At 40.9% G+C, this 21,562-nt stretch overlaps 2 protein-coding genes across 7 annotated transcripts; one reads left to right on the top strand and one right to left on the bottom strand.

Moving 5' to 3' along the window:
• Positions 1–7,958: 7,958 nt before the first annotated feature.
• On the bottom strand, positions 7,959–11,689 carry LOC106576602 (GTPase IMAP family member 7). Its single transcript, XM_014153847.3, has 2 exons — positions 11,612–11,689; positions 7,959–9,044 (listed from the first exon to the last, which is right to left on the bottom strand). Exons 1-2 carry the CDS (start codon positions 11,637–11,639, stop codon positions 8,317–8,319), a joined length of 756 nt encoding a protein of 251 aa, XP_014009322.1. The 5' UTR covers positions 11,640–11,689; the 3' UTR covers positions 7,959–8,316.
• Positions 11,690–11,768: 79 nt separating this feature from the next.
• Positions 11,769–16,470, top strand: LOC106576594 (GTPase IMAP family member 8). 6 transcript variants are annotated; one of them, XM_045700127.2, is made up of 7 exons: positions 11,778–11,874; positions 12,778–13,333; positions 13,426–13,506; positions 13,738–13,818; positions 13,902–13,982; positions 14,331–14,392; positions 14,842–16,470. In XM_045700127.2, exons 3-7 carry the CDS (start codon positions 13,437–13,439, stop codon positions 14,878–14,880), a joined length of 333 nt encoding a protein of 110 aa, XP_045556083.2. In that variant the 5' UTR covers positions 11,778–11,874; positions 12,778–13,333; positions 13,426–13,436; the 3' UTR covers positions 14,881–16,470. The 6 variants fall into 6 exon arrangements, 4 of the variants coding, with proteins under 4 accessions (XP_045556085.1, XP_045556083.2, XP_082820225.1 ...); XR_014381221.1 differs by lacking the exon at positions 14,842–16,470 and having other exon boundaries at positions 14,331–14,396; XM_082964099.1 differs by lacking the exon at positions 13,738–13,818.
• The last annotated feature ends 5,092 nt before the right edge of the window (positions 16,471–21,562 follow it).

Here is a 21,562-nt window from a genome sequence, read left to right as displayed (position 1 = left end):
TGAGTTTAGTAGATTTACGAAGCCTTGGTGATAAGACAAGATTCCATTCCATGATTCGTGTCTGTGTGCCTGTCTGTCGGTGCCAGGGAGACCCAATCTCCAGTTTATTTAAGGAATGGTCCTAGTGTCTTTGTTCCATTAGTATTCCTGTATAAGCAAGCAGTAAATGAACTAGAGACAGATATTTGGCGCCATGTAAATCTTGATGTCTGTTGCTTGAGAGTAAAATGTACCTTTGTATAAATTCTCTCATCTGTGAAATGTCATGAACATTCAGGAGGATGGACTTTGTTATAAAATGCTGTGGCTTCGTCCTGGTGGTTGGGCTCTCAACTAATCACCTAGGGGTGGGTCTTTGACAAGCTCCATTACTGCAGTAATGAAATAATAAAGTCTGATTGTTTTGAGGAAGTCTAAAAGTCTCTCCTTTGATTAGAATAATTCCACCACAGAAGATACCTGAAGGGAAAAACCAGATAGGATCCAATGAAACATCACAAAATATAACATCACAAAATATATTTAACTGGAACAAAATGGGAATGACCTCAGATATTCTAAAAGGCTTCCACATAGTTCTCCTCAGATGATTACTTTTTCCTCATTGTGGAAGTAAATATTCAAGAGTTGCATTACACAATTCAAGCTGTGACGATGTTGGATTAATCCATTTTGCCATGCTTGATTATTAACTTGACCATGTGTCACGATCGTCGTAAGAACTGGACCAAGGCGCAGCATACGTAGAGTTCCACATGTTTATTCAATGAAACTCACACAAACTGTAAAGAATAAACTAAACGTGATGTCTGGAATGCTCGCAGGCAACTACACAAAAACAAGATCCCACAAAACAAAGTGGGGAAATGACTGCCTAAATATGATCCCCAATCAGAGACAACGGCAAACAGCTGCCTCTGATTGGGAACCATACCAGTCCAACATAGAAAATAACAACCTAGATTACCCACCCTAGTCACACCCCGACCTAACCAACATAGAGAATAAAAGGCTCTCTATGGTCAGGGAGTGACAGAACACCCCCCCCCCCCCCCCCCCCAAAGGTGCGGACTCCGGCCGCAAAACCTGACTCTATAGGGGAGGGTCCAGGTGGGCATCGAGTGGCGGCTCCGGTGCGGGGCGAAGTACCCACTCCGCTCGAGGATCCGCCAGCATCGGTGGCGTCAGGACTTTGCCCCCGCCCAGACCATGGGTCCGGCCATGGAGCTGGGTAGAACGCCGTGCCCGGACTGGGCCTCGGTGTAGAGGAGGGCCCCGGCCATGGAGCTGGGTTGAACACCGCACCCGGACTGGGCACCGGCACTGAGGAAGGCTCCGGCCATGGAGCTGAGTTGGCCGCCGTGCCTGGACTGGGCATCGGCGCAGAGGGAGGCTCCGGCCATGGAGCTGGACTGGACACCGTACGCGGACTGGGCACCGGCGCAGAGGGAGGCTCCTGCCGTGGAGCAGGATTGGGTGCCGTAGTAGGAGGTTCCGGACTGTGGACCATCATAGGAGGTTCCGGACTGTGGACCGCCGTAGGACGCTCCGGACTGTGGACCGTCGCCGGACGCTCCGGACTGGGGACCGTCGCCGGAAGCTCCGGACTGCGGACCATTGCCGGAAGCTCTGGACTGTGAATGCGCACTGGAGGCCCAGTGCGTGGAGCCGGTGCAGGGGGCACCGGACTGAGGAGGCGCACTGGAAGCATGATGCGTGGGGCCGGCACTGGTGGTACCGGACTGGTGACATGCACTTCAGGGCGAGTGCGGGGAGCAGGCACAGGACGTACCGGACTGGGGAGGTGCACTGGAAGCCTTGTGCGTGGAGCCGGCACAAGTGGCACCGGACTGGGGAGGTGCACTGTAGAGCCGGCACAAATTGTACCGGAACGATGACACACTTCGCACGGCGAGTGCGGGGAGCTTGCGCAGGACACCCTGGGTTGTAGAGGCGCACTGGAGACCTGGTGCGTAGAGCCGGCACAAATTGTACCGGAACGATGACACACTTCGCACAGCGTGTGCGGGGAGCTGGCACAGGCATACTGGAGACTTGGTGCGTAGAGCCGGCACACATGGTACCGGACACATGACACGCTCCTCAAGGCGAGTGTGGAGAGCTGGCACAGGACGTACTGGGCTGTGGAGGCGTACTGGAGACCTGGTGCGTGGAGCCGGCACAGTTTTTACCAGACTGCTAGCACGCTCCTCAGGACGAGTACGGAGAGCTGACTCAGGTGGCATCAAACAGATAACACGTGCCTTAGGGCGAATGTAATGTATCATACCCCAACACAACAACTCTCTCATTTCTCTCTCCTCCAATTTCTCCATCAACTCACTGATGGTCTCTGACTCTTTCCGTTTACTCTCCTCCAATTTCTCCCTCTTCTCCCAGATTGGCTCTGGTTCGCTCCTTGGCTCCGCCCGACCACCCCGTGTACCCCCCCCCCCCCCCCAAAAAAAACAAAACAAATTTGGGCTGTCTTTTGGGCTTTCTTTGTGACCGCGAACCCCGGCGTCGTCGCTGTCCCCTCTTCTCTCCTTGACGTGACACCATGCCCAAATGAATAGAGCCTACTGTACAGTATCTGCTTGTTACAGTTTTTTAACTTTGGTGCAATTTTCACAATTCTAAGCACAAAAAACAAAACAGATAACCAAATCACTCTTTCAATTTGGATGCATATTTAATCAAAGTATGTATTAATCAAAATGCAGTAATTACTTTACTTTTGATGTGATTTTCTTGTCATCTGTTAACAACACAATTAATAATCACTTAATCAATCAAACTGCTCAAAACTGATAACTATTAAACCAAAATGATGCTGTGCCTCTAACGTATATAGTTTGAAGCCATACATGTCTATAAATGTATCAATTTGACATCAATTTATGTTAGAAGGTGAAACAAAATCATATTTTGATAAGCATATACTTAGATTGAATATGAATCCAAATTGAAAGAGTGATTTGGTTCAGTGAACAAGTGACTTTATGAATTTGTTTGTTGTACTCAGTCAACTGGAAATGTGCTGGAGTTTTGAAACATGAGCCATTTTGGTTATCTTTAAATTTTTGTGCTTGGAGTTGTGAAAAGGTACCACATACTTGTGAAAACTTTATATAGTCAAATACTGTAAGGAAAATGTAGATTAATGACTGAGGGGTGAAAGATGTGTAAATCTACAATGAATGCACAATCAAAGGTTCTAATATAATGTATGCCTTTTAGGAAATGCTTTTATCCAAAGTGACTTAAAGTCATGTGTGCATATATTTTATGTATGTGTGGCCCCAGGAATCAAACGCACTACCCTTAAAGTGCAAGCACCATGCTCTACCAACTGAGCTATACAGGACCATTGTTCTGAACATAAGATAAGGGGCAAACTGTTATCAGTTGAGAGTTTTGACCTTATAATTTGTTTTACCCATCAATCAATCAGTGCCCTTCTTTATGAACCATTGGAAAAGCTCCTTGGTCTTTGTGGTTGAATATGTGCTTGAAGTGCACTACTCAGCAAAATTATTTGAATTATTCCATTCATGCTTGCAGTAGGCAAGACTGAATTATGCAGAATGCAGTTACATTTAGACAATACATTAAAAACACAATATATCACATTGCATTAAAAAGGTCCTAGCTACCTTACATATAAGGCATGTTTATGGGGCACAGAGATAGGGCAGCCAAAAATAATGTTAAATTACTGCAGCAAAATTAGTAATGATAATACATTGCATTTCAAGAAACACAATGATGCTGTACAACAATAAAAAAAATGTAAAGATGAAGAAAATGCCCTTCAGCAAATTATTTGTACTGTGAAGCAAATGTTTACTACTTTTACTTTCAATAACAAAGGAGGTGAATACCAAAACATTTCGGTTTGTATTGTTAGTCAAAATTTTAAAAAATTGAAATAATAATAATATATATGTATATGTGTATATATATGTATGTATATGTGTGTATATATATATATGTATATGTGTATATATATGTGTATATGTGTATGTATATGTGTATATATATGTATGTATATATGTATGTATATATATGTGTGTATATGTATATATGTGTGTGTGTGTGTATAGATATAGATAGATATAGATATATAATAGATATATATAGAGATATATAGAGATAGATAGAGATATATACTGCTCAAAAAAATAAAGGGAACACTTAAACAACACAATGTAACTCCAAGTCAATCACACTTCTGTGAAATCAAACTGTCCACTTAGGAAGCAACACTGATTGACAATAAATTTCACATGCTGTTGTGCAAATGGAATAGACAACAGGTGGAAATTATAGGCAATTAGCAAGACACCCCCAATAAAGGAGTGGTTCTGCAGGTGGTGACCATAGACCACTTCTCAGTTCCTATGCTTCCTGGCTGATGTTTTGGTCACTTTTGAATGCTGGCGGTGCTTTCACTCTAGTGGTAGCATGAGACGGAGTCTACAACCCATACAAGTGGCTCAGGTAGTGCAGCTCATCCAGGATGGCACATCAATGCGAGCTGTGGCAAGAAGGTTTGCTGTGTCTGTCAGCGTAGTGTCCAGAGCATGGAGGCGCTACCAGGAGACAGGCCAGTACATCAGGAGACGTGGAGGAGGCCGTAGGAGGGCAACAACCCAGCAGCAGGACCGCTACCTCTGCCTTTGTGCAAGGAGGAGCAGGAGGAACACTGCCAGAGCCCTGCAAAATGACCTCCAGCAGGCCACAAATGTGCATGTGTCTGCTCAAACGGTCAGAAACAGACTCCATGAGGGTGGTATGAGGGCCCGACGTCCACAGGTGGGGGTTGTGCTTACAGCCCAACACCGTGCAGAACGTTTGGCATTTGCCAGAGAACACCAAGATTAGCAAATTCGCCACTGGCGCCCTGTGCTCTTCACAGATGAAAGCAGGTTCACACTGAGTACGTGACAGACGTGACAGAGTCTGGAGACGCCGTGGAGAACGTTCTGCTGCCTGCAACATCCTCCAGCATGACTGGTTTGGCGGTGGGTCAGTTATGGTGTGGGGTGGCATTTCCTTGGGGGGCCGCACAGCACTCCATGTGCTCGCCAGAGGTAGCCTGACTGCCATTAGGTACCGAGATGAGATCCTCAGACCCCTTGTGAGACCATATGCTGGTGCGGTTGGCCCTGGGTTCCTCCTAATGCAAGACAATGCTAGACCTCATGTGGCTGGAGTGTGTCAGCAGTTCCTGCAAGAGGAAGGCATTGATGCTATGGACTGGCCCGCCCGTTCCCCAGACCTGAATCCAATTGAGCACATCTGGGACATCATGTCTCGCTCCATCCACCAACGCTACGTTGCACCACAGACTGTCCAGGAGTTGGTGGATGCTTTAGTCCAGGTCTGGGAGGAGATCCCTCAGGAGACCATCCGCCACCTCATCAGGAGCATGCCCCGGCGTTGTAGGGAGGTCATACAGGCACGTGGAGGCCACACACACTACTGAGCCTCATTTTGACTTGTTTTAAGGACATTACATCAAAGTTGGATCAGCCTGTAGTGTGGTTTTCCACTTTAATTTTGAGTGTGACTCCAAATCCAGACCTCCATGGGTTGATAAATTGGATTTCCATTGATTATTTTTGTGTGATTTTGTTGTCAGCACATTCAACTATGTAAAGAAAAAAGTATTTAATAAGATTATTTCTTTCATTCAGATCTAGGATGTGTTGTTTAAGTGATCCCTTTATTTTTTTGAGCAGTGTATATATATATATATATATATATATATATATATATATATATATATATATATATATATATATATATATATATATATATATATATATATATATATATATATATATATAATAGATATATATAATAAAAATTCAAATTAAATCGAATTATTTACAGGTTGTAATACAACAAAATGTGAAAAGGTCTGAGAGGGTGAATATTTATCCTAATCAAAGTACACCAACTCCAGTTACTTCCATCCCATCCCTTGACTTTTCTCTGGCTCAGGATAAAGAATTCAGCCCAACAGCAGGCTACATAATGATAATTTATTTATTAAATCTTTATTTCAGATACCATGATATGTTTTATCAGTTAAGCTTAAACCAAGTAGGCCTATCTTAAACAACAACATATTTGAGAAATATATATATTTTTTACTTTCTCTTCAGCCTCTCGCTTTGTAATTTTACATTATTATCAAAGGTATGCTATAGGATAATGTGTAGCCTATAGATGTATATGAATTGACAAATCATAGTAGTGATTTTCAGACTTTATAGTTGTTCATCTGGAGTTACACTGCTCACAATTAATGTAAATACTTTCTTAAAATAGATCAACAACCATTTTTTGTTAATACATTATCTTATTACACCCTTTAATTGGTATTTAGTGTTTTATTAGGATCCCCATTAGCTGTTGCGAAAGCAGCAGCCAAAAGTAATGTTAAATTACTGCAGCAAAAATAGTAATGATAAGAAATTGAATTTCAAGAAACACAATGATGCTGTACAACAACAAAAATGCAAAGATGAAGAAAATGCATAAATATAAAAACTGCACACATGGCCTACATATCAACACATACACACAAAATATCTAGGTCAAATAGGGGAGAGGCATTGTGGCGTGAGATGTTGATTTATCTGTTTTTTTAAACCAGGTTTGCTGTTCATTTAAGCAATATGAGATGGAAGCGAGTTCCATGTAATGATGGCTCTATATAATACTCTACGCTTTCTTGAATTTGTTCTGGATTTAGGGACTGTGAAAAGACCCCTGGTGGCATGTCTGGTGGGGTAAGTGTGTCAGAGCTATGTATAAGTTGACTATGCAAACAATTTTCAACACATTAATGTTTCTTGATGCAGTCACTCTCATCAACTCTTAGCGAAGAGAGACTGGCATCCATAGTATTTATATTCTCTCTCTGATTACAATGAAGAGCAAGATGTTCTGTTCTGAGACAACTACAGCTTAACTAGGTATTTCTTTGCAGCACTTGACCACATGGCTGGACAATAATCAAGATAAGACAAAACTAAAGTCTGCACTTGCTTTTTGGAGTGTGGTGTCAAAACAAAATATCTTTACTATGGACAGACCTCTCCCCAACCAATGAATCTATATGTTTTAACGATGACAGTTTACAATCTAAGGTAACAATAAGTAATTTAGTCTCCTCAACTTGTTCAACAGCCACACCATTCATTACCAGATTCAGCTGAGGTGAGGTCTAGAACTTAGGGAATGATTTGTACCAAATATAATGCTCTTAGATTCAGAGACCAGTTTATTACTGGTTAACCATTCCAAAACTGACTGCAGCTCTTTGTTCAGGGTTTCAGTGACTTCATTAGCTGTGGTTAGTGACACGTATATGGTTGAATCATTAGCATACATGGACACACAGGCTTTATGTTAATGCCAGTGGCAGGTCATTGGCAAAAACAGAAAAGAGTAGAGGGCCTAAAAAGATGCCCTGCGGTACACCACATCTTGCATATTTGACATTAGAGAGGCTTCCATTAAAGAGTCTGAGTTCTATTAGATAGCTCTGAATTCACGATATGGCAGAGGATGACCAGCCATAAAACACAAGTTCTCAACCACAGGTTATGGTCAATAATATCAAAGGCTGCTCTGAAAACTAGCAGTACAGCTCCCACAATCTTCTTACTATCAATTTCTTTCAACCAATCATTAGTAATTTGTGTAAGTGCAGTACTGTGCCCCTGCCCAGTCATGTGAAATCCATAGATGAGGGCCTAATGAATTTATTTCAATTGACTGATTTCCTTATATGAACTGTAACTGAGTAAAATCATTGAAATTGTTGCATGTTATGTTCATATTTTTGTTCAGTATAGCATTGTATGCCTTGTTATTAACCAATATGGCATGTTCATGACAGTGTATCTGATTAGGTGAAACAATAAACAAACAATCTCTTTACAAAAATACATATATTTTTTTGTTAGATTATGCTCGAATTTCATACCATCATGACTTCATTTGAGTGTTATCGTAAGCTTAGACATCAATCAGCATGTCATACAACATTTCATTTTCACTTTTCTCTTCATATTGTATTCACTACATTCTGAATTGTAATACATAGCATTTTAACTAATGTGCATCTAAAATAATAAAGAAAAATGTTGATTGAAGGAGAGATTTCCTACTCAAGTACTATATTATGTTATACTACAGTAAGCTAAATGGTTAAGATATCATAATTCACATCGTGGTAGTAGTCACAGATTGTGTTCCTCGTGGAGAGGAAATAGCCACAGCTATGCTTAATTATTAGTCATCTTCTAAATCAAGTATTTTTTTAAATTCAATTACTCTCTGCTGCAATTCAGCAAGGAATGTGAATTTGTATATTTGGAGCTCTGCCAATTCCCTTGTCATATTTTGCTGTTTAATCATTCTCTCTGCCTCCTGATACATTTTCTCAGTGAAGTGCTTTCCTCCATTTCCTGCCACCATGTCATCAATCTTCTTGATCAGCTCAACAACTTGACTTCTATTCCCATCTCTGTTGTTGAAAACATGGAATCTGTTGCCACATCGTTGAATCACTTCTTGAAGCTTTGGATGACCGGTGCGTACATACGTTTGTATTGTTTGACCCTGAAGTTCATCCCCACGAGTAAACAGCACAATCATGTGATTGGAGGCCTCTGGTCCAAAGATTTTCTCCAGGGCCTCAATCGAATTCTGCTCCTCTTTGGTGAATCTTCCTACCTGAATCACCAGCAGGAAGACGTGAGGACCAGGGCTTGAAACCTGAATACACTTCACTATCTCGTTTTTGATATCTTCAGCTTTTTTGCCTGTATCTAAAATCCCTGGTGTATCCACCACATGAATCCACCTATCACTCTCTTGAAGTTGATGCTTTTCACAAGTCCCAGTCACAGAGTTAGCGCTGGGATGAGATTTGAATATGTTTTTGCCCAAAATGGTGTTTCCAACAGCACTTTTCCCCACTCCAGTTTTCCCAATCATCACAATTCTCAGGTCAGGACCTGAAACGAAAGAATGAATGCTTAGTGACCTATTCAGTGAAAACAAATGTCCTGCTAAACATCCTTCTTGTGCTGGAAGAAATTGGATTCATACACTCAACAATGTTTCCTGTGTGAAACTAAAGAAACAACTTCAAAAAAGCTACAGTATAGTTAGCTTTATATAACATTTTCTGACTTTTCTCATCAATACCTCTTCAACGGAACATGCAATAATTATATAAATGACATATTCTGAATCAGCTGACGATAGCGAACAAGTTGCACCGCTTGTTTTTTCAATTTGGTGTCTATTTTCTTTTTGGATGCGAAATATAGCTAAAGTGTTGCTCTCCTCTCCTCTGTTGCTCTCCAAACGTGCAGAGAGCACCAGGTGCCCGTGGTTCCTGGCAGTGGGACTATAGAGGTCTGAGTGGGAGTAAGCTGTACTCTCATAGCCCAGGGAGAGAGCAGGTAGGCAGGCAGTGCAGCCAGGGAGTGTAGGTCTAAAGGCCTGGATGTCTGTGGGGGAGAGGTCACCAGGTCAGTGGGGGCATGCCTGGAGGTCAGGTAGGCCCCAGAGAGAAGGCCCATGTGAGTAGGTGTGTGAGTGACACTGTCCTTCACGGGGGCAGAGCAGGCATTTTCTGTAGAGATTGGCAGTTCTGTCCCCCCTTTTTTTTGGCCTACTGGGCCTCTGGTGTGTGGAGGGCTGGCTGAGGCATGGTGGTGGGGCTAGGTGAGTGACACTCTCCTTCTGGGGGCAGAGCAGGGTCCCTGGGGTGGCCCCAGCCCTCCCTGGCCCTTTCTCTGGGGCAGGGAGTTGGCTGGATGAAGTCCCCTTGCGGCTGTACGTGGGTTGCCCCCCACCCTGTGCCGGCCCCAGCCCTCCCTGGCCCTCTCCCCCCAACTCTGGAGCTCTGGAGGTCTCTCATTCAATTCAATGAAGCAGGGATAAAAGGCATGAGTACCTATGACCCTCTTTAGATATCCAAAGATATCCCACTGCAGCTTACAGCTTTTTTTCTTTCATAAAAGTCATGTGGTGGAAGTAATTTACGTTTTAAGGAAGTATCTTTTTTTTTAAGTCAATTTGAATTAGTTGAAAACCGCGAAAGTAAAAAAATAAAGTAATTTCCGTACATACATGGTCCCTGATCCAATAGCAGTTGGTTGTATTCATTAAAGTCATATGGGGTGGAAGCTATTGAAGTCAAGGAAATATTTTTTATTTAAAGTAAATTGAAATTAATAGAAAATAAACTAAGTAAAAAAATACAAAAAGCAAATGTCATAGATTGGAGGGAAGAGGTCCATGAATCAATAACAGTTGATAACAAATCAACAACTACCAAATGAATTGCCTTAGATTGTACAGACAAGTTCCCTGAACCAACCGCAGTTGGTTGTATTCATGAAAGTCATATGGGGTGGAAGGTATTGAAGATTTAAGGAAGTCTTTTTTGGGACATATAATTCAATACATTTCATAGAAAATAGCTAAAGTCAAAAACTACAAAAGTAATTGCCTTAGATTGTACAGACAGGTCCCAGAACCAATAGCAGTTGGTTGATTTCGTGCAAGTGACATGGGGTGGAAGCTATTGTGTTTTAAGAAAGTACTTCTCATGTAAATTCTATGAAAATGTATAAACAAAATAGACAAAGTGAAAAAATACTAAAGTAATTCATATGGATTGGACAGGTGAGGTCCCTGAACCAATATCAGTTGGTTGTGTTAATTAAAGTAATATGGGGTTGAAGCTATTCAACTTTTAAGGAAGTATTTTTCATGTCAATTCAATTAAAATATATAATTTTTTAAATAGCCAAATTCAAAAATGCTAAAATAATTGGCATAGATTCTACAGACAAGGTCCCTGAACCAATAACAGTTGGCCATATTCATGAAAGTTATATGGGGTGGATGCTACTGAAGTTACAGAAGTATTTTTCATATTAAGTAAATTTAGCTTCATAGAAATAAGCCAAAGTCAAACAATACAAAATGAATTGCCATAGATTGTACAGACAAGGTCCATGAACCGATAGCAGTTGGTTGTATTCATGAAAGTGATATGGGGTGGAAGGTATTGAATTTTTAAGCAAGTAATTTATACATATAATTCAAATTAAATTAATTGAAAATAGACCCCCCCAAAATTAAGACAAAATAATAACATATGCAATGGATTGGACTGGTGAGGTCCCTGAACCAATAGCAATACTTTTTTATGAAACAAGAATTTTCTGACAATTTAGGATGTTGGCTGAACATGGTGTGAAACATCCTAAATTGTGGTGGATAATGTTGTTTCATGAAGAAAGTGGGCATATTTTCCCTGTTTTTTTCCCCACCTTCTCGCCATTAAAGATAGTTAAGCAGGAAAATTATGCATGTTCAGCATGACTGGAGGATCCTTTATGTACGAGCCGGTCCACAGGGGACACGTGTATTACTGAATACCGGGAATGGGGTTAAACCTAGAAGATCGAGCATGGTCGCTAGATCTGCACGATCAGCTGCCTAGGCTAATATAAAGCTAACTTCACCTCATTGCAAAAAAGTTTAAGAATTTAATTCTCACCTTCTGGGATAGAGCAGCCACCACCCATTTTGTCTTAATACAGTTGGATGAAGTGGAAAGGTGCAACTTGTCTGTTTTATCAAGCTCCCTTAGAACCGCCCACACGATTGACCATACCTCTATACAATTCAGTATATAAATGGAATGCAAAACATTCCTTTTAGATTTGCAGAGACATGTTGAAAACCTCCCTATTCATTTTATTTTTTCAGGTTTCGTAATCCCGTGACAATTGCTGCAAAACGAGATGAGGAAAATGACAGGTACGTGCAATTTTTCTCATTCTAAAATCATCAACCACCATAAGCCACTATTTTACTTTTAATAAAGAGATGTCAACCCAGCAAATATATAATTTCTACTCTCATAATGTGTTCATACTTCTAAGGATCTATGTGATTTATTTAACAACATTTAGTTTGAAGAACGTCTTGACAAAATAACATAAAGAGCAGACACTGCTCCAAGGAGTTAAACAATTTGGACATATGGGCGACATTTTTCTCATTTTAACGCTGTACACCAAAGGCACAGATCTCTGCAAAGTTGAGCTCACATCTGTTCAAAAAAAAGTAACCCGCAAAGATACAAATCTACAGTTTTAGTCATATGCCGATAAGGCTTTTTGATAAAACACCTATTTATTACCCCGAATTGTACAATTGCTGCATCACTACAGGTTGTGTTGTGTGCGGTGTTAAATATGTATTTTTAGGCTGAAAAAACAGATACAGTTTAGTGTCTTTGGAAAACAGCAATTTTTTCTTGAGTAAGACATGATGAAAACAAGGATTTTACTGGTGTGTAGCAGAAAGATGTTGCTCAATATGGTTTAAATATGTCCTGGAATACTGTTCAAAATCAAATCAAATTGTATTTGTCACATGCGCTGAATAAAACAGGTGTAGACCTTACAGTGAAATGCTTACTTTACAAGCCCTTAACCAACAATGCAGTTTAAACAATATGAATAACAATAAGAAATAAAAGTAACAAGTAGTTAAAGAGCAGGAGTAAAATAACAATAGTGAGACTATATACCGGTACAGAGTCAATGTGCGGGAGCACCGGTTAGTCGAGGTTTGGTAATGTTCTTGGACTCAATTGCGTGTCCCTTGCAATGGTATAACATTACGATCTAAGACTGTTCTTATCGTTTTAACTAGGTTCTGGAGGAAAATTAACCATCCTTCTGTTTGGAAAGGAAGGAGCTCCAAAGTGTTCAATAGGAAATCTGATCCTAGGAGAAAAAGATGGTTTTGATGATCATACGGAACTATGTGAGCGGAGAGAGAATAAATCATATGCTGTAATCAACACCCCAGACATGTTTGGAGAAGGCAATCATCCAGACCAGCAAATTATCGACTGTATGGCACTTTCATACCCCGGCCCTCATATATCCCTGCTTGTGATTCAAGATGGGCATGATACACCAGAGGAGGTTAAACAGCAAGTTGTTCACCTACAAGATACCTTTGGAGAAAAGATTAGAGCAAACATGATAGTTATGTTACCATGCAGGGTTGACATCGTTGCACTGAAACATTATATCAATCAAAACATGAAATATCCCCTGGAAGTCTTGAACAATTCTAATGATCTGCACAAAAAGTTACAAATGGACCATAAGTTCTTCAAGTACACCTACGAAAAATACACTGAAGGTGTTGTACTAAAAAGAAAGGCAACACTGGTGGGAAACAGAAAGGCCCAAAAGATGTAAGACTAAATTGCATTAATTAAATTTTCTTTCTTTTCTAATATTGTTAAAGTCACTACAAGCTATTATATATTTGTCATGGTGTACTTAGGTATATTGACTATGACAGTCATCCTGGAAAAGAGTTCAGTGGAACAAGATTCAGAGACCAATCAAAACCCCAAGATGAGATGTAAGACCAAATTACATTCAATACATTCTTTATTTTCTAATATTGTCAAAATCACTAAAAGCTATTATATATTGTAACGACCCTGGGTTTAGAAGCGTGGATATCGACTCCGCCATGAGCATGCTTTTGGGGCACAGTCGATAGCGCGCTGGACTTCGGGCTAGAAGGTCGAGGGTTCGAGACCTGTTCCCTGCCTGTTTCATTACAATATATTTGTCATGGTGTACTTAGGTATATTGACTATGATGGTCATCCTGGAAAAGAGTTCAGTGGAACAAGATTCAGAGACCAATCAAAACCCCAAGATGAGAGGTAAAATCAAATGACATTCAATACATTCTCTAATATTGTTAAAGTCACTAAAAGCTATTATATATTTGTCATGGTGTACTTAGGTATATTGACTATGACAGTCATCCTGGAAAAGAGTTCAGTGGAACAAGATTCAGAGACCAATCAAAACCCCAAGATGAGAGGTAAAATCAAATGACATTCAATACATTCTCTAATATTGTCAAAATCACTAAAAGCTATTATATCGTAACGACCCTGGGTTTAGAAGCGTGGATATCGACTCCGCCGCATGAGCATGCTTTTGGGGCACAGTCGATAGCGCGCTGGACTTCGGGCTAGAAGGTCGAGGGTTCGAGACCCGTTCCCTGCCTGTTTCATTACATTGGTGTCAGAAGTGATCGGACCTTGTGGCATTCAATACATTCTTTGTTTTCTAATTATTTTCTAATTTGGCCAAATGAAATGTTCTTTATTTTCTAACATTGTCAAAGGCACTAAAATCTATTATTTGTCATGGTTGTATACTTTAGGTTCAGTGATCCTGGCAGATCTCAGGATGGGCCGACAAGCGGATCTGGAAACTCAAAGACTGGTAAGCCCCAGGGTGGAATTTACTCAATAAGTGAAATCTTTACCACAAGCTACACTAGCCTGCATTGCGTGAGTCTTTATATCAAGCCACAAGTTTAAGTGTAGAACTCCTTGCGCTATGCAATACAAAATACACTATATGCTTTTTAACATTTCAAAACATTTGGCTAGTTTAACTTATGCACATTCTGCTGTATTTTTTTACATCAGTATAAAAATAACATAATTTAGTTGACTATCCTCGCACCCATTTGAATCACATTGAGGCTACAAAAAAATCAATAAATTATAAGTAATATCCTGCTCTCACTTTTTAAATATGTATTGTCCCCCACCAATGATATAACCTGAATCAATTTAAGAGCATCAGTAAACTAATTGAGAAGCAAGGTATATTGAAGCTGGATGAAACACTGTCTAACTCGATTGCTGCTATTATTGTTTCACCAGGTAAAAGAAACTATGAAAGCGATCCCAGCAACATTTTGAACATTGTGCTACTGGGACAGACAGGAACTGGAAAGAGCAGAAGTGGAAACACAATCCTGAGGAAAAACATTTTCCCATCAAGAGCAAGCTCTGTACCAGTTACAAAAGAGTGTCAGGTAGAAAAGATGAACATGGGAGGGACAGAGGTTAGGGTCATTGATACCCCAGATTTCTTTGATGATTGTCTTGAACAGCCAAGCAAACACGTTGCGGATTGCATAAAGAGCTGTCAGACAGGGTTGAGTGTGTACTTACTGGTGATTCAGATTGGCCGATTCACAGATGGTGAACGAGAGATCTTGAAACAATTGGAAGGTGCCTTCACTGACTTGGGAAGAATTAGAGAGAGCACATGTGTCCTCTTTACTAATGGAGAGGACCTCAAACATATGAGCCTTGACATGTTCATCAATCAGGCTGACACTCACCTGAAAGAAATAGTAAGCTGCTGTGGGAACACACATGTGTTCAAAAACACAAAGACAGACTACCAGCAGGTGACAGAGCTGATGGAGAAAATATACAAGTTACTGGGCGATGATCAAATGTCTCGTGACTTTGAGGACTGGAAAACAAAACATACAGATGACAAGTGTACAGTGAGTTAACTTAGATCCCAGAGACAAAACTGAATTAATGTCACCAAATGATTGTTTAAGTCACATCATTGTATCATCAGAAGAATCTAAGACCGTGATGCGAAACAATTGATCTAAAATGTTCTAAATTGCGAATTAATATACAGGTGTAGGATCTTAATTTGACCACCCTTTTGCAGGAGATATTTCGTGCAATGCAGGAACATTTAAAATGTGTAATATATTTGAGGTTTTAAAAGTTTGTCATTTCCACTTCTACATTTCAGTCTTGGTTTTTCCTTTCGAAAAATGAATCAACGCCTTCAACCATGTCCATTAATTATAATCCACATGATAATTTACATTTCCTATTGCTTCTGGATTTTTTCCTGCTGTAGAAACAGGCTCAAATTAAGATCCTACATCTGTATACTGTATTTCAGCTGAATGGCATGAAGTGTTTTATTTTACTTTCCAGTTATTGAATATGGGTGACTGCATCTGTAGTGTAGTTTAAGATTTCCTTTTTGTAACTTCTGTCAGTTATGTAGATTTATGGATACTTATTTGACCCAAAATAGTTAGAACATTTTTGTGACTTGATTCACTGTTGTTTTAAGAACCTGTCAGATCACAAACAAATGTGTTTTTAAATTTAGCGACTTTGAGATTCTGTGCAAAATGAAAAGTGGCATATAAAATGAATCAATTATTATTACTATTATTATTAAAATGTGGCTTATTTCCTTATGATGGACCACAAGAATGTAACTGCATACATTCAAACAATAGCTTACCTTCTGTGGAGTGGATCATAAAATATGTTGTGTTTTCTAATGACAATGACTTTTCTTTTTGACTTACATTATGTTGTGTTGTTAGTCACACAGGAGTCATCTTGATTTGTAACATCAGGAAATTAAATGTTGGACTTAACTGTAAAAATAATTTACTGTGGTAAACCTTTGTAAAGTTGAGCATAAAAATAAACTATGGATTTGTATACAAATAATTATCCTGGTGTTATTTAATCATGTTAAAATCTCTTATGACAATATGCATTAGCTGTGTGCGGGTCAGCTGCTTGTTCAATTGCTTATAACCCATCCGCAACCGCCTGACTATATGTGATAAAGTGAAAATCTGATGCCTGCACCCAACCATAACCCGCTAATATAGAAAATGCCTGTAGGCTACAGTCAGAGAAGGTGTAAAGATTTTCTGACATGGGGTACAGGATATTTTTTTGCCTGATTTAGATATGTTTCTGCTTATCATTTCTGACATTTAATGTTAGTCAAATTGTCTATAATTAGATACATGCATCTTCTCTTCTGTCAATAGGATTATATGTTCCCCTAGAAGACTAAAGAAACCCTTGCTCACCAGTATAATATCATAAATCGATAGAATAAATGCTTCAATCTAGTTGACAATGGTAAAGTTGTCACACCCTGATCTGTTTCACGTGTCCTTGTTATTGTCTCCACCCTCTCCAGGTGTCGCTTGTTTTCCCCAGTGTATTTATCTCTGTGTTTCCTGTCTCTCTGTGCCAGTTCGTCTTGTATGTCCAAGCCTACCAGCGGTTTTTCCCGGTTTCCTGCTTTTCCTTTTCTCCTTTTTCTAGTCCTCCCGGTTTTGACCCTTGCCTGTTTCTGGACTCTGTACCCGCCTGCCTGACCATTCCGCCTGCCCTGACCTCGAGCCTGCCTGCCACTCTGTACCTCCTGGACTCTGATCTGGTCATGACCTTTTGCCTGTCCACGACCATTCTCTTGCCTATTCCCTTTGGATTTATTAAACATCTTAAACTCCAACCATCTGCCTCTGGTGTCTGCATTTGGTTCTCGCCTTGTGCCTTGATAAAAGTTTTCTGTCATCTCTGCTTCTTTCGCGGAGCAAAGACGTTTATGGACCGGGGAGAAAATGCAATAACTTATTTTTTTTAAATGGAAAGATTTGCTGTACAAAATGTCCAAATGACATCAGTTTGACCAGCAAGGAAATTTAAAGCTGTGAAAACAACCCAACATGTTTCTGATAATAGTTAAAAGTTGTAATGTCACATAAGTAAGCATCCTATATACAGGGTCAGTTCCAATTCCATATTTATAATGTGTAGGGATACTAGTGTGATGGAGGTAGATATGTATAGGGGAAAGGTGACTAGGCAACAGGATATAAGATAAACAAAGTAGCAGCAGCTTGTATGTGAGTGGGTGTGTATAGTCAGTATAAATGTATGTGCATATTATGTGTGAGTGAGAAGATGATGGAGTGAGTGTGTAGGGCCCTGTGAGTGTCCATAGAGACAGTGTAAAAATAAAAGGTCAATAAAGATACAAGGTTAACTCAGATAGTCCATGTAGCTATTTATCAGTCTTATTGCATGGGGATAGAAGCTGTTTAGGAGCTTGTTGGTGTCAGACTTGATGCACTGGTACCGTTTGCTGTGCGGAAGCAGAGAGAATAGTCTATGGTTTGGGTCGTTGAGGTCTTTAACGATTCTCCGGGCCTTCCTACCACACTGCCTGATATAGAGGTCCTGGATGGCAGGGAGCTCGGCCCCAGTGATGTACTGGGCTGTTTGCATCACCCTCTGTAGCACCATGCGATTGAGGGCGGTGCTATTGGAAAGGGAAAGGGGGATACCTAGTCAGTTGTCCAACTGAATGTTTTCAACTGAAATGTGTCTTCTGCATTAAACCCAACCCCTCTGAATCAGAGAGGTGCGTGGGGCTGCCATAATCGACATCCACGGCGCCCGGGGAACAGTGGGTTAACTGCCTTGCTCAAGGGCAGAACGACATAATTTTACCTTGTCAGCTCTAACCACTAACCACTATTGCCATACCAGGCAGTGATACAGCCAGTCAAGATGCTTTCAATGGTACAGCTGTATAACTTTTAGAGGACTTGAGGGCCCATGCCAAACTTTTTCAACCTCCTGAGGGGGAAGAGGCATGACTGTGTGCATGTGTTTGGACCATTTTAAGTCTTGAGGGTCAGCGTGGTGTAGGTGATGTTGCCTTCCTTCACCACCTGGGGTCGGCCCGTCAGGAAGTCCAGGACGCAGTTGCAGAGGGAGGTGTTCAGACCCAGAGTCCTAAGCTTGGTGACGAGCTGTGAGGGGACAATGGTGTTGAACACTGAGCTACTGTATATTCAATGAACAACATTCTCATATAGTGTATAGGTGGGGGAGGGTAGTGTGGAGAGCTATTGAGATTGTATAATCTATGGATCTGTTGGGGCGCTATGCAAATTGGAGTGGGTCTAGGGTATCTGGGATGGTGGAGTTACTTATGTGCCATAACCAGCCACTCAAAGCACTTCATGATTACAGAAGTGAGTGCTACATGGCGGTAGTGTGGCATGAAGCCTTAGAGTTCTTATGAACAGGAATGATGGTGTTCATCTTAAAACGTGGGGATTACAGACTGGGACAAGGAGAAGTTGAAAATGACTGTGAATATGCTTGCCAGCTGTTCTGAGCATGCTCTGCGAACGCGCCCTCGAATAATGCCGGGGCCCGCGGCCTTCAGGGTGTTGACCTAATTAAAGATGTTTCTCACGTCGGCCTCGGAGAGCGAGATCACCCAATCCTCTGGGTCGGTGACGGCCTGCCTAGTTAAATAAAGGCTAATAAATAAAATAAAATAAATGGCCCTCATACCCGCACAATGTTGTTGTCATAGCTTGTGTCGTGTCTGGACTATCATTAAATGTGAAGACTTATTTATTTCAAATCAGTTCTCTAGGTTTAATTATTACGTGGAATTTTTTAAATAGCCAATACTGTGCTGCCGTATTCATTGACCTGGCCAAGGCTTTCGACTCTGTCAATCACCACATCCTCATCGGCAGACTCAATAGCCTTGGTTTCTCAAATGATTGCCTCGCCTGGTTCACCAACTACTTCTCTGATTGAGTTTAATGTGTCAAATCGGATGGCCTGTTGTCCGGGCCTCTGATAGTCTCTATGGGGGTGCCACAGGGTTCAATTCTTGGGCCAACTCTTTTCTCTGTATACATCAATGATGTCGCTCTTGCTGCTGGTGAGTCTCTGATCCACCTCTACGCAGACGACACCATTCTGTATACTTCTGGCCCTTCTTTGGACACTGTGTTAACAACCCTCCAGACGAGCTTCAATGCCATACAACTCTCCTTCCGTGGCCTCCAACTGCTCTTAAATACAAGTAAAACTAAATGCATGCTCTTCAACCGATTGCTGCCTGCACCTGCCCGCCCGTCCAGCATCACTACTCTGGACGGTTCTGACTTAGAATATGTAGACAACTACAAATACCTAGGTGTCTGGTTAGACTGTAAACTCTCCTTCCAGACTCACATCAAACATCTCCAATCCAAAGTTAAATCTAGAATGGGCTTCCTATTTCGCAACAAAGCATCCTTCACTCATGCTGCCAAACATACCCTTGTAAAACTGACCATCCTACCAATCCTCGACTTCGGCAATGTAATTTACAAAATAGCCTCCAATACCCTACTCAATAAACTGGATGCAGTCTATCACAGTGCCATCCGTTTTGTCACCAAAGCTCCATATACTACCCACCACTGTGACCTGAACGCTCTCGTTGGCTGGCCCTCGCTTCATACTCATCGCCAAACCCACTGGCTCCAGGTAATCTACAAGACCCTGCTAGGTAAAGTCCCCCCTTATCTCCGCTCACTGGTCACCATAGCAGCACCCACCTGTAGCACGCACTCCAGCAGGTATATCTCTCTGGTCACCCCCAAAGCCAAGTCTCTCCTTCCAGTTCTCTGCTGCCAATGACTGAAACGAACTACAAAAATCTCTGAAACTGGAAACACTTATCTCCCTCACTAGCTTTAAGCACCAGCTGTCAGAGCAGCTCACAGATCACTGCACCTGTACATAGCCCATCTATAATTTAGCCCAAACAACTACCTCTTCCCCTACTGTATTTATTTATTTATTTTGCTCCTTTGCACCCCATTATTTATATTTCTACTTTGCACTTTCTTCCACTGCAAATCTACCATTCCAGTGTTTTACTTGCTATATTGTATTTACTTTGCCACCATGGCCTTTTTTGCCTTTACCTCCCTTATCTCACCTCACTTGGCCAGGTCACAATGTTAAATGAGAACTTGTTCTCAACTTGCCTACCTGATTAAATAAAGGTGAAATAAAATAAACAAATAAATAAATAAAGAATAGCACTCCAATGACATGTAATGTAGGTTTCACTTTATTTTTATACAAACTTTCAGAAATACAATAAATGTATGAAAGATTTGTGAATGTGATTCCAAAAGTTAGAACTGGTGCTCCCTAGCTGTGAAACCTACATCTCCAGTATCGGACAGAATTTAGGAGCACTAGAAACATTTGTGGATACTGGATACAGTGCTAAACTTGAAGAACTCATGCTTCTAACAGTGAAGTGAATTCGATACAATGTATCGGTTTACTGGCCAGTGTGCTCTGAACAAGAAATAATAAGGTACAGTAGACTAACCACATTGCTCACAAACAGCACATTTTAATTTCTCAGATAGAAGCCCAGGTCTTCTTACATTTTTATTCCAGGTTGCATATCAACATATTTATGGGTATAACCTATCTGATGGTCTGCTTTGCTTATACAGTCATGTGAACCATTTGCTCAACATTCACACAAACACAATGCAACCAATAGTCACTTCAAGATAGACAGTATGTCTACAAGGTAAAGCAAATAAGACTCATGAAAGCCTAAAAAATGTCAGACAGTGATTCAGAGGTCACCTCACTAACAACAACCAAGTCTAGACTACTCTATGTTTAGAAGCAACAATCTACAGTAGAAAAACACTCAACCTAAACCAACAACTCATAGGCCTAGTACACTTTGAGCCCACTCAGCCTAAACCAACAGCTCATAGGCCTAGTACACTTTGAGCCTACTCAGCCTAAACCAACAGCTCATAGGGCTAGTCCCCCTTCAGCCCACTCAGCATAAACCAACTGTCACGTCCTGACCCTGGTATGAGGTCATTTTTTCCTAGTAGTTGGTCAGGGAGTGACAGGGGGGTGTTTTGTCTATGTGTTTTGGGTTTTCTGTTTATAT

This window comes from Salmo salar, chromosome 17, assembly GCF_965601325.2.
Source record: "Salmo salar chromosome 17, fSalSal1, whole genome shotgun sequence".
NCBI lineage: Eukaryota > Metazoa > Chordata > Actinopteri > Salmoniformes > Salmonidae > Salmo > Salmo salar.
Note: the sequence above shows the minus strand (reverse complement) of the source record. Positions and strands in the feature narration are given on the sequence as shown.